A 13,186-nucleotide genomic window follows, 5' to 3' on the forward strand; every position below is an offset into this window, starting at 1 on the left:
TTGTTTCATCAGACGAGAGGACATTTCTCCAATAAGTACAATCTTTGTCCCCATGTGCAGTTGCAAACCGTAGTCTGGCTTTTTTATGGTGGTTTTGTAGCAGTGGCTTCTTCCTTGCCGAGCAGCCTTTCAGGTTATGTCGATATAGGACTTGTTTTACTGTGGATATAGACACTTTTGTACCTGTTTCCACCAGCATCTTCAAAAGGTCCTTTGCTGTTGTTCTGGGATTGATTTGTACTTTTTGCACCAAAGTACATTAATCTCTGGGAGACAGAACGCGTCTCCTTCCTGAGCGGTATGACGGCTGCGTGGTCCCATGGTGTTTATACTTGTGTACTATTGTTTGTACAAATGAACGTGGTACCTTCAGGCGTTTGGAAATTGCTCCCAATTGATGAACCAGACTTGTGGAGGTCTACAATTTTTTTTCTGAGGTCTTGGCTGAATTCTTTTGATTTTCCCATGATGTCAAGCATAGGCACTTAGTTTGAAGGTAGGCTATGAAATACATCCACAGGTACACCTCCAATAGACTCAAATGATGTCAATTAGCCTATCAGAAGCTTCTAAAGCCGTGACATAATCTTCTGGAATTCTGACCCACTGAAATTGTGATACAGTGTATTATTAGTGAAATAATCTGTCTGTAAACAATTGTTGTAAAAATGACTTGTGTAATGCACAAAGTAGATGTCCTAACCGACTTGCCAAAACTAAACTATAGTTTGTTAACAAGAAATTTTGGAGTGGTTGAAAAACGAGCTTTAATGACTCCAACCTAAGTGTATGTAAACTTCCGACTTCAACTGTGTGTGTGTGTTTATGTGTCCTCAGGGGAGTACCTGTTGTTCTGTAAAGGGGCAGACACCTCCATCTTTCCCAGGGTGGTGTCAGGGAAGGTGGAGCAGGTGAGGGCACGGGTGGAGCAGAATGCTGTGGTAAGTCTATACACACGTGTAAACACACACACACACACACACACACACACACAGTCTCTATATAACATATTTTCTTTATACTGAGCAAAAATATAAACAGAACATGAAACAAACACTTTACATGAGCTGAAATAAAAGATCCCAGAAATGTTCCATATGCACAAAAAACTTATTTCTCTCAGACTTTGTGCAAAAATGTGTTTACACCCGTTAGTGAGCATTTCTCCAAGATAATCCATCCACCTGACAGATGTGGAATATTAAGAAGCTGATTAAACAGCATGATCATTAAAGAGGTGCCCCTCTAAAATGTGCTGTTTTGTCACACATCACAATGCCACAGATGTCTCAAGTTTTGAGGGAGCATGCAATTGGCATGCTGACTGCAGGAACACCACCAGATAATTTAATGTTCATTTCTCGACCATAAACTCCAATGACTTTTTAGAGAATTTGGCAGTACGTCTAACCGGCCTCGCAACTGCAAACCATGTGTAACCACACCAGCCCAGGACCTCCACATCCGGGTTCTTCACCTGTGGAATTGTCTGAGACAGCTGATGAAACTGTGTGTTTGCACAACTGAAGAATTTCTGCACAAACTGTCAGAAACCGTCTCAGGGAAGCTCATCTGCGTGCTTGTCGTCCTCACCAGGGTCTTGACCAGACTGCAGTTTGGCGTTGTAACTGACTTCAGTGGGGAAATTCTCACCTTCGATGGCCACAGGCATGCTGGAGAAGTGTGCCCTTCACCGATAAATCCCAGTTTCAAATGTACTGGCAAGTGTGGGGTCGTGTGGGCGAGCGGTTTGCTTTTGTCAAAGTTGTGAACAGGGTGCCCCATGGTGGCGGGGGTCATGGTACGGGCAGGCATAAGCTACGGACAACGAGCACAATTGCATTTTATCAATAGTCATTTCAATGCACAGAGATACCGTGATAAAATTACTTCCGGCGCCGACAGAGATGGCCGCCTCGCTTCGCGTTCCTAGGAAACTATGCCGTTTTTTGTTTTTTTACGTGTTATTTCTTACATTAGTACCCAGGTCATCTTAGGTTTCATTACATACAGTCGAGAAGAACTACTCAATATAAGAGCAGCGTCAGCTCACCATCAGTACGACCAGTATGACTTTCGCGAAGCGGATCCTGTGTTCTGCCTTTCACCCAGGACAACGGAATGGATCCCAGCCGGCGACCCAAAAAAAAAACGACTTTGTAAAAGAGGGAAACGAAGCGGTCTTCTGGTCAGACTCCGGAGACGGGAACACCGTGCACCACTCCCTAGTATACTTCTCGCCAATGTCCAGTCTCTTGACAACAAGGTTGATGAAATCCGAGCAAGGGTAGCATTCCAGAGGGACATCAGAGACTGTAACGTTCTTTGCTTCATGGAAACATGGGTCTCTGGAGAGACGCTATCGGAGTCGGTGCAGCCAGCTGGTTTATCCACGCATCGCGCCGACAGAAACAAACATCTTTCTGGTAAGAAGAGGGGCGGGGGCGTATGCCTTATGGCTAACAAGACGTGGTGTTGTCACAAAAACATACAGGAACTCAAGTCCTTCTGTTCACCTGATTTAGAATTCCTCACAATCAAATGTCCACCGCATTATCTACCACAGGAATTCTCTTCGATTATAATCACAGCCGTATATATTCCCCTCCAAGCAGACACATCGATGGCTCTGAACAAACTTTATTTGACTCTTTGCAAACTGGAATCCATACATCCTGAGGCTGCATTCATTGTAGCTGGGGATTTTAACAAGGCTAATCTGAAAACAAAACTCCCTAAATTGTATCAGCATATCGATTGCGCAACCAGGGCTGGCAAAACCTTGGATCATTGCTATTCTAACTTCTGCGACGCATATAAGGCCCTGCCCCGCCCTCCTTTCGGAAAAGCTGACCACGACTCCATTTTGTTGATCCCTGCCTACAGACAGAAACTAAAACAAGAAGCTCCCACGCTGAGGTCTGTCCAACGCTGGTCCGACCAATCTGATTCCACACTCCAAGACTGCTTCCATCACGTGGACTGGGATATGTTTTGTATTGCGTCAGACAACAACATTGACGAATACGCTGATTCGGTGTGCGAGTTCATTAGAAGGTGCGTTGAAGATGTCGTTCCCACAGCAACGATTAAAACATTCCCAAACCAGAAACCGTGGATTGACGGCAGCATTCACATGAAACTGAAAGCGCGAACCACTGCTTTTAATCAGGGCAAGGTGACCGGAAACATGACCGAATACAAACAGTGTAGCTATTCCCTCCACAAGGCAATCAAACAAGCTAAGTGTCAGTATAGAGACAAAGTAGAATCTCAATTCAACGGCTCAGACACAAGAGGTATGTGGCAGGGTCTACAGTCAATCACGGATTACAAAAAGAAAACCATCCCCGTCACGGACCAGGATGTCTTGCTCCCAGGCAGACTAAATAACTTTTTTGCCAGCTTTGAGGACGATACAGTGCCACTGACACGGCCTGCAACCAAAACATGCGCCCTCTCCTTCACTGCAGCCGAGGTGAGTAAAACATTTAAACGTGTTAACCCTCGCAAGGCTGCAGGCCCAGACGGCATCCCCAGCCGCGCCCTCAGAGCATGCGCAGACCAGCAGGCTGGTGTGTTTACGGACATATTCAATCAATCCTTATCCCAGTCTGCTGTTCCCACATGCTTCAAGAGGACCACCATTGTTCCTGTTCCCAAGACAGCTAAGGTAACTGAGCTAAACAACTACCGCCCCGTAGCACTCACTTCCGTAATCATGAAGTGCTTTGAGAGACTAGTCAAGGACCATATCACCTCCACCCTACCTGACACCCTAGACCTACTCCAATTTGCTTACCGCCCATATAGGTCCACAGACGATGCAATCTCAACCACACTGCACACTGCCCTAACCCATCTGGACAAGAGGAATACCTATGCGAGAATGCTGTTCATCGACGACAGCTCGGCATTTAACACCATAGTACCCTCCAAGCTCGTCATCAAGCTCGAGACCCTGGGTCTCGACCCTGCCCTGTGCAACTCGGTACTGGACTTCCTGACGGGCCGCCCCCAGGTGGTGAGGGTTGGCAACATCTCCCCCCCGCTGATCTTCAACACTGGGGCCCCACAAGGGTGCGTTCTGAGCCCTCTCCTGTACTCCCTGTTCACCCACGACTGCGTGGCCACGCACGTCTCCAACTCAATCATCAAGTTTGTGGACGACACAACAGTGGTAGGCTTGATTACCAACAACGACGAGACGGCCTACAGGGAGGAGGTGAGGGCCCTCGGAGTGTGGTGTCAGGAAAATAACCTCACACTCAACGTCAACAAAACTAAGGAGATGATTGTGGACTTCAGGAAACAGCTGAGGGAACACCCCCCCTATCCACATCGATGGAACAGTAGTGGAGAGGGTAGTAAGTTTTAAGTTCCTCGGGAAATACACATCACAGACAAACTGAATTGGTCCACCCACACAGACAGCATCGTGAAGAAGGCGCAGCTGCGCCTCTTCAACCTCAGGAGGCTGAAGAAATTTGGCTTGTCACCAAAAGCACTCACAAACTTCTACAGATGCACAATCGAGAGCATCCTGGCGGGCAGTATCACCGCCTGGTATGGCAACTGCTCCGCCCACAACCGTAAGGCTCTCCAGAGGGTATTGAGGTCTGCACAACGCATCACCGGGGGCAAACTACCTGCCCTCCAGGACACCTACACCACCCAATGTTACAGGAAGGCCATAAAGATCATCAAGGACAACAACCACCAGAGCCACTGCCTGTTCACCCCGCTATCATCCAGAAGGCGAGGTCAGTACAGGTGCATCAAAGCTGGGACTGAGAGACTGAAAAACAGCTTCTATCTCAAGGCCATCAGACTGTTAAACAGCCACCACTAACATTGAGTGGCTGCTGCCAACACACTGATTCAACTCCAGCCACTTTAATAATGGGAATTGATGGGAAATTATGTAAAATATATCACTAGCCACTTTAAACAATGCTACCTAATATAATGTTTACATACCCTACATTATTAATCTCATATGTATACGTATATACTGTACTCTATATCATCTACTGCATCTTTATGTAATACATGTATCACTAGCCACTTTAACTATGCCACTTTGTTTACATACTCATCTCATATGTATCTACTGTATCTTGCCTATGCTGCACTGTACCATCACTCATTCATATATCTTTATGTACATATTCTTTATCCCCCTACACTTGTGTGTATGAGACAGTAGTTTTGGAATTGTTAGTTAGATTACTTGTTGGTTATTACTGCATTGTCGGAACTAGAAGCACAAGCATTTCGCTACACTCGCATTAACATCTGCTAACCATGTGTATGTGACAAATACAATTTTTATTCGATTTGAAATTCTGAGGCCTATTGTCACACGATTTCTCCACCGCCATCACATGTGTCAGCATGATAATGCCCAGCCGTATGTCACAAGGATCTGTACACAATTCCTGGAAGCTGAAAATGTCCCACTTCTTCCATAGCCTGCATACTCACAAGACATGTCACACATTGAGCATGTTTGGGATGCTCTGGATCGGCGTGTACGACACCGTCTTCCAATTCCCACCAATATCCAGCAACTTCTCACAGCCATTGAAGAGGATTGAGACAACATTCCACTGGCCACAATCAGCAGCCTGATCAAATCTATGCGAAGATGTGTGGTGCTGCATGATGCAAATGGTGGTCACACCTATCTGTGACCAACAGATGCGTATCTGTATTCCAAATCATGTGAAATCCATAGATTGGAACCAAATTAATGTATTTAAATTAACTGATTTCCTTATACGAACTGTAACTCAGTAAAACCTTTGAAATTGTTGCATGTTGCGTGTATATTTTTGTTCAGTGTTGATACAGACACCAAAACCCTTAATCGCACACCGTAGCCCTAATACTTCTCATATGCCTATACCGTAACCAAAACTCCAGATATATATCTTGAGTCTCACAACCTTAAATCATATATCTGCTATGGTCATAGTACTGTGGCGTCTATGACCTTCAAGGGGCAATTCACTGTTGAAGCAAGAGAATTGCCCTCCCCGCCAATAGTTGTCATAAAAAGCTGAGGGATGGGGCAGGAGAAATGTAACCACTCTCAAATTCAGAAACCGCCGTGGATGCAAGGACTGACCATCTATGATATGAAAGTACAGCTTGATTTATTGTTTTGTGGCTATACAGTATGTTTACATTTACTTTGTTTACAAACATTGGAGTAAAACAAGCTGATGTTGGGTTCTGATGGGGTACGACAGATGAACTTAGCTCATGAGGCATGTATAAGCGGTGGTGGGAGAAGTACCACATTTTGTCATACTTGAGTAAAAGTGAAGCTGCCTTAATAGATGACTCAAGTGAATCACCCAGTAAAATACTACTTGAGTCAATGTTTAAAAGTATTTGGTTTTAAATATACTTGAGTATCATAAGTAAAATTCCTTATGTTCAGCAAACCAGTCAGCACCAATAAAATAAAATAAACATGTATGTGAACATGTATGGTGTAAAAAGTCCATTCTTTTCTTTTGGGAATGTAGTGAAGTAAAAGTTGTCAAAAACATAAATAGTGGAGGAAAGTACACATACCCAAAAAAACAACTTGGATATAAACAATGGTGTAAAGTACATAAGTTATGCTGTTCAAGAATAGGTCCAGAAATGGATGTAGCAACTGCAGATGGCCCCTTTATAACAGGTATAACCCTAACATCTTTCACTCAACTGAGTCTCTTGTTTACCTCTGTCAGGAGGGCTTACGGACCCTGTGTGTGGCCTACAGAAGTCTGTCCCCAGCGGAGTACGAGGAGGCATGTCATCAGCTGAGCGATGCCAAGCTGGCCCTGAAGGACAGGGAGCAACGGCTGGCGCAAGCCTATGACCTCATTGAGAGGGACTTCACCCTGCTGGGGGCTACGGCCGTGGAGGACAGGTAGGAGGGGGGGGGTGGGGGGTTGGAGATACGAGGTGGTGAGAGAGGGAGGAGGGGGAAGGAACGAGAGGAAGATGGAAAACAAAAGTAAGAGAGCGGGTAAAAGTAAGAGAGCGGGTAAAAGTAAGAGAGCGGGTAAAAGTAAGAGAGAGATGTATAAAAGGGAGATTTACCATTATGGATTTCCTGATTGATGACCACTTGTTTTCCTAATTGACTAGCCCTCTGATGTATGATACACATTGACCTGGCCTTGTATAGATTAGTCATCAATAACCGGACTGAGTTGATCATTGTGTTAACCCATCGGCTGCTGGCCGAGGAGACTTATTGACTACAGTAGTTCTCAATGACCACAAAGGAAATACTCTAACTCCTTCTCGGCCTTGATTGTTTTTACAATGGTGTGGAATCAATGTACAATTTTTAATCAGGGGGTTTTCTCTTGAATTGATATAGCTATATGTTATATTTTTAAATAATAAATATAAAGCGAATAGGGTGAAAACGAATATTGTTGATCAATAATGTCATAATTTCTATCTTGCGTACTTTGAAACGTCCATACAGCCTATTGTGACGTGTAATTCTAACAACCTATTGACTGCTGTGCAGGCTCCAGGAGAAGGCAGCAGACACCATCGAGTCTCTCCAAAAGGCTGGAATGAAGGTATGGGTGCTGACGGGGGACAAGATGGAGACCGCGGCGGCTACGTGCTACGCTAGCAAGCTGTTCCGCCGCTCCACACAGATACTGGAGCTGACCAAGAAACGCACCGAGGAACAGAGTCTACATGACGTTCTGTTTGACCTGAGCAGGACTGTACTCAGACAACGCTCCCTGTCAGGGTAGGCTGCACATTTTGTGTTCCTTTGTTTTGTTTGTGTATATTCACGGTATGTCTGTGTCTCTGTGTGTTATCGTTTGTATCTGTGTGTATTTCGCCAGGCTCTCTGTGGAATGTCAGGACTATGGTCTGATCATCGACGGGGCCACCCTGTCTGCTGTGCTGAAGCCCAGTCCAGAGAGCTCTGGCTCGGGGAACTACAAAGAGATCTTCCTGGAGATCTCTAGGAACTGCAGTGCCGTGCTCTGCTGCCGCATGGCGCCCCTACAGAAAGCACAGGTTGGTCTAATGTCACTTCCTGTTTCACATGGGAAACCAATGAGAGAGAGTGGTTAGTTAGTTAGCCTGTTGAGTCATTGTGGAAAAAATGGTCTTCTACTATAATGACCTGGTTAGGCAAGAGGTGAACTGTCAAGCGATTTTTAAAATGCATCTTAGTCTGTACCATATAGCAGTATTATTTTGGTATTTAATGAGTTGTGGTATGACTGTTGTCTGTCCAGATTGTGAAGCTGATCAAGGCATCTAAGGAGCACCCCATCACTCTGGCTATCGGTGACGGAGCCAACGATGTCAGCATGATTCTCGAGGCACATGTGGGCATCGGTGAGCTCATCTCTCTGATTGGCAAGCTCTTGGGTCTACTCTGATTGGTGGGAACCATCAGCTAGCACTCATTTATATTCTATGATTGGTGGGAGTCATTAGGTCCCAGACATCTCATTGGTGTCAAAACAGACAATAGATATTTAACAAAGACCTATTAGTATGAATGTTTTCCATCAATCAACCAATCCCTTTCTGTCTTCTAAGGCATCATGGGTAAGGAGGGGCGCCAGGCGGCGAGGAACAGTGACTACGCCATCCCAAAGTTCAAACATCTGAAGAAGATGCTGTTGGTGCACGGACACTTCTACTACATCCGCATCGCTGAGCTGGTGCAGTACTTCTTCTACAAGGTGAGCTTTACTACTAACACCAATACTGGGCGTTTACTGGGCACACATTTCAATTGTTTAGTATTGAATGACACAACCAGGGACTTTGACACGACCTCAGCCTGGTACCTGTCCCAGAAGAGAGAGCCATTGGTTAGCCAAATGTCGAGGCACGAAGCTGCAAGCAGCTGAATGAGGAAACACTGTTTAGTCCTCCCTTTCTCACTTTGTTTCTCCCACTTTCACTCTCTCGCTCTCCAGAATGTGTGCTTCATCTTCCCTCAGTTCCTCTATCAGTTCTTCTGTGGATTCTCTCAGCAGGTAGGTGCTCAGAATCATCCAAAATGACAGTTGCCTATAACGGTTGCCCGTCATGGTTGCCTGTTTTGTCATGTGTGGTCTGTATCTTTCTGACTGTGCTCTTTGTGTCCCTGTGCAGCCACTGTATGACACAGCCTACCTGACGCTGTACAACATCAGCTTCACCTCGCTGCCCATCCTCCTCTACAGCCTCATAGAGAAACACATCAGCATAGAGATGCTCAAGAGAGATCCCACTCTGTACAGGTCAGAGGAACATCCCACTAAAAGTGTTTTGAAAGACAATATAATTCCCACACAGAAAAAAAGGTTTGAACCAATTATATTGTTTTTGTTTGAAACATTCTCTCTTTATCTCCCCTCCTCGCTCCCCCCCCCCATCTCCCATCTCCCGCTCTCTTTCCGTCTCAGGGACGTAGCTAAGAACGCTCTGCTGCGCTGGCCCGTGTTCCTCTACTGGACGTGCCTGGGCTTGTTCAACGCCTGTATCTTCTTCTTTGGTGCCTACTTCCTGTTCGACAACACCACCTTCACCAGTAACGGACAGGTGAGCCCTGGCATTCGTCTCCACTGCAACCGGGGCAGAGCGCCGTTGTCAAGGACCAGTTGACATGTTGCCCCTAACCACAGATCGAGGATCAGATGACCAAACCCCAAATCATAAGCATTGACCATTAGCTGGGTGCCATTTTCAGATTCACTCACAGTGATGGTTGATAGAACACCCATCCATCTACATGTGATTGTCCCATAACACCAGACGTTGAAACGGGAGTAATACAATGTGGTCAGGTTCAGTTTATCTATGGGTAAGTTAAGGTCAGGTTGTGGTTAATTTGTGTTCGGAGTGCAGATGGAAACACAGTGGTCTCCTTTAGCTTGACAACCATCAGGACTCCATTCATATGGACACTGCAATAGCATCTTTCACTGTACTGTTGATTTATGTCATTACTGTTTTGTATTGCCTTTGGTCCTGTTTTTTTTAAGTTGAAACATCCTGGAATCCATTTACTCTTTGTCCTGATTATTTTCTCTTCTTCTTCCTCCTCTCTGCTTCTACTTTATTTTACTTTTCTTCCTGTTCCTCAGCTTATGACCACCAACACACAGATGGTAAGCCTGTCTCTCTCCCTCTCTCTCTCTGTCTCTCTTATCTATCGTGTTCATTTAGCTTCTGTTGGTTTTTAGTTATGAGTTTAGCTTTGAGCTTTACCGTTTCATTCCGAAACATCCATCCATCCCCAACTCCGACAGCCACCTCATTCTGCCTGTAGTTGTTTAGTTCCACATCTCTAGAGCGCATCTACCCAGTCCAACACCTGACCTCACTAGCTCCACTCTACTAATATAGATACACTAGTGACTCCCCCACATTATCCTTTATCTGTTGGTAGTATATTTCATTGTGTGTGTGTGTGTGAGAGAGTGCATATGTGCTCAGTAGTTGTACGTCATAGACGATGCATTTTGTCAAAAAAGCAGACACTCTGCTGTTCATTCTAGCTGCACTGTCTTGGAAGGTGCCCTCTTTCACCCAAACAATGTATGTTCACATTGTCTAGTATTTGTAGAAGATATATTTATTGTACAGAGATACATTTCTAGTTGTCAAGCTCCTTGGGTAGGAACATGATTATGTTGATTAGGCTAGTGAGAGGAGGAGGAGGGGGTAGTCAGGGATGACAATATGGGGGTTCCAACTCCTCCACTATGCTAATGAAACACATCCTTGCTCACTCTACCTCTTCCTACATCTCTCTTGATCTCTCTGATTACGTCTCGCTCCATCTCTTTCTCTATGGCGTTCTCCTTCTCTCCAAACTCTCCCTCTTGCTCTCCCTCTCTTCATCTGACTCTCCCTCAATCCATCTTGCTCTCCTGTCTCCCGCACTCTTCCTCCTGATCCTTCCCGATGGCAGCTTTGACAGTCATCTGTGTGGATTGACCACACACACAGAGAGGGGGATGACTAAGGAACAAATGCGTTGATTTGCTCTATTTTTAGCACTATATTTTACATCCTGCTTTTGCTTTCAAGGTTATTTACCATAATTGGTCTCATTATGCATACAGTGCCTTGGGAAAGTATTCAGACCCCTTGACTTTTCCCACATTTTGTTATGTTACAGCCTTATTCTAAAATTGATTAAATAAATAAAAATATCAGCAATCTACACACAATTACCCCATAACGACAAAGCGAAAACAGGTTTTTATACATTTTTGCAAATGTATAAAAAAAACTGATAATATTCAGACCCTTTTGCTATGAGACTCAAAATTGATCTGGGGAAGGGTACCAAAACATTTCTGCAGCATTGAAGATCCCTAAGAACACAGTGGCCTCCATCATTCTTAAACGGAAGAAGTTTGGAACCACCAAGACTCTTCCGAGAGCTGACCGCCCAGCCAAACTGAGCAATCACGCTGATAGAGCTCTAGATAACCATCTCTGCAGCACTCCACCAATCAGGCCTTCATGGTAGACGTAAGCCACTCAGTAAAAGGCACATGACAGCCCGCTTTGAGTTTGCTAAAAGGCACCTAAGACTCTCAGACCATGAGAAACAAGATTCTCTGGTCTGATGAAACCAAGATTGAACTCTTTGGCCTGAATGACAAGCGTCAAGTCTGGAGGAAACCTGGCACCATCCCTACGGTGAAGCGTGGTGGTGGCAGCATCATGCTGTGGGTGTTTTCTTCAGTGGCAGGGACTGGGGGACTGGGAGACTACTCAGGATCGAGGGAAAGATGAACTGAGTAAAGTACAGAGATCTTTGATGAGAACCTGCTCCAGAGCACTCAGGACAATCAGACTGGGGTGAAGGTTAACTTTCCAACAGGACAACAACCTTAAGCACACAGCCAAGACAGCACAGGAGTGGCTTCAGGATAAGTCTCAATGTCCTTGAGTGGCCCAGCCAGAGCCCGGACTTGAACCCGATCGAACATCTCTGGAGAGACCTGAAAATAGCTGTGCAGCAATGCTCCCCATCCAACCTGACAGAGCTTGAGAGGATCTGCAGAGAAGAATGGGAGAAACTCCCCAAATACAGGTGTGCCAAGCTTGTAGAATCATACCCAAGAAGACTTGACTCTGTAATCGCTGTTTTCAAAGGTGCTTCAACAAAGTACTGAGTAAAGGGTCTGAAATAGTTATGTAAATGTGATATTTCAGTTTTTTTCTTCATAATTGGGTATTGTGTGTAGTTTAAGGGAAAACAACAATTTAATCCATTTTAGAAAAGGCTGTAACGTAACAAGATGTGGACGAAGTCACAAGAAGACCACACATGTTCTATAGGATTGAGGTCAGGGCTTTGTGATTGCCACTCCAATACCTTGACTTTGTTGTCCTTAAGCCATTTTCCACAACTTTGCAAGTATGCTTGGGATCATTGTACATTTGGAAGACCCATTTGCGAACAAGGTTTAACTTCCTCTTGAGATGTTGCTTCAATATATCCACATAATTTTCCTGCCTCATGATGCCATCTATTTTGTGAAGTACGCCAGTCCCTCCTGCAGCAAAACACCCCCACAACATGATGCTGCCACCCCACAACATGATGCTGCCTTCCCCGTGCTTCACGGTTGGGATGGTGTTCTTCGGCTTGCAAGCTTCCCCCTTTTTCCTCCAAACATAACAATGGTCATTATGGCTAACAGTTATATTTTTGTTTCATCAGACCAGAGGACATTTCTCCAAAAAGGTACAATCTTTGTCCCCATGTGCAGTTGCAAACCGTAGTCTAGCTTTTTTATGGCGGTTTTTGAGCAGTGGCTTCTTCCTTGCTGAGTGGACTTTCAGATTATGTCGATATAGGACTCGTTTTACTGTGGATATAGACACTTTTGTACCTGTTTCCTCCAGCATCTTCACAAGGTCCATTGCTGGGATTGATTTGCACTTTTCGCACCAAAGTATGTTCATCTCTAGGAGACAGAACGCCTCTCCTTCCTGAACGGTATGACGGCTGCGTTGTCCCATGGTGTTTATACTTGTGTACTATTGTTTGTACGGATGAACGTGGTACCTTCAGGTGTTTGGAAATTGCTCCCAATGATGAACCCAACTTGTGGAGGTCTACAACTTTTTTTCTGAGGTCTTGGCTGATTTCTTTTGATTTTCCCATTATGTCAAG

At 45.0% G+C, this 13,186-nt stretch overlaps 1 protein-coding gene across 8 annotated transcripts in view; it reads left to right on the plus strand.

The window, feature by feature from the left end:
• The window catches only part of LOC135547353 (phospholipid-transporting ATPase IH-like), a 72,156-nt gene that overhangs the window by 48,227 nt on the left and 10,743 nt on the right, over positions 1–13,186 (plus strand). For 5 of the 8 annotated variants that reach the window (XM_064976299.1, XM_064976301.1, XM_064976302.1 and 2 more), the window contains exons 17-26: positions 838–941; positions 6,750–6,931; positions 7,547–7,780; positions 7,881–8,058; positions 8,283–8,385; positions 8,593–8,738; positions 8,979–9,038; positions 9,157–9,284; positions 9,450–9,585; positions 10,131–10,154. In XM_064976299.1, coding sequence (XP_064832371.1) covers positions 838–941; positions 6,750–6,931; positions 7,547–7,780; positions 7,881–8,058; positions 8,283–8,385; positions 8,593–8,738; positions 8,979–9,038; positions 9,157–9,284; positions 9,450–9,585; positions 10,131–10,154 — 1,295 coding nt within the window. The remainder of the gene's footprint in view (positions 1–837; positions 942–6,749; positions 6,932–7,546; positions 7,781–7,880; positions 8,059–8,282; positions 8,386–8,592; positions 8,739–8,978; positions 9,039–9,156; positions 9,285–9,449; positions 9,586–10,130; positions 10,155–13,186) is intronic. The other 3 variants (XM_064976300.1, XM_064976304.1, XM_064976306.1) reach the window with 1 other exon arrangement.

This window comes from Oncorhynchus masou, chromosome 10 (assembly GCF_036934945.1).
Source record: "Oncorhynchus masou masou isolate Uvic2021 chromosome 10, UVic_Omas_1.1, whole genome shotgun sequence".
Lineage (NCBI taxonomy): Eukaryota > Metazoa > Chordata > Actinopteri > Salmoniformes > Salmonidae > Oncorhynchus > Oncorhynchus masou.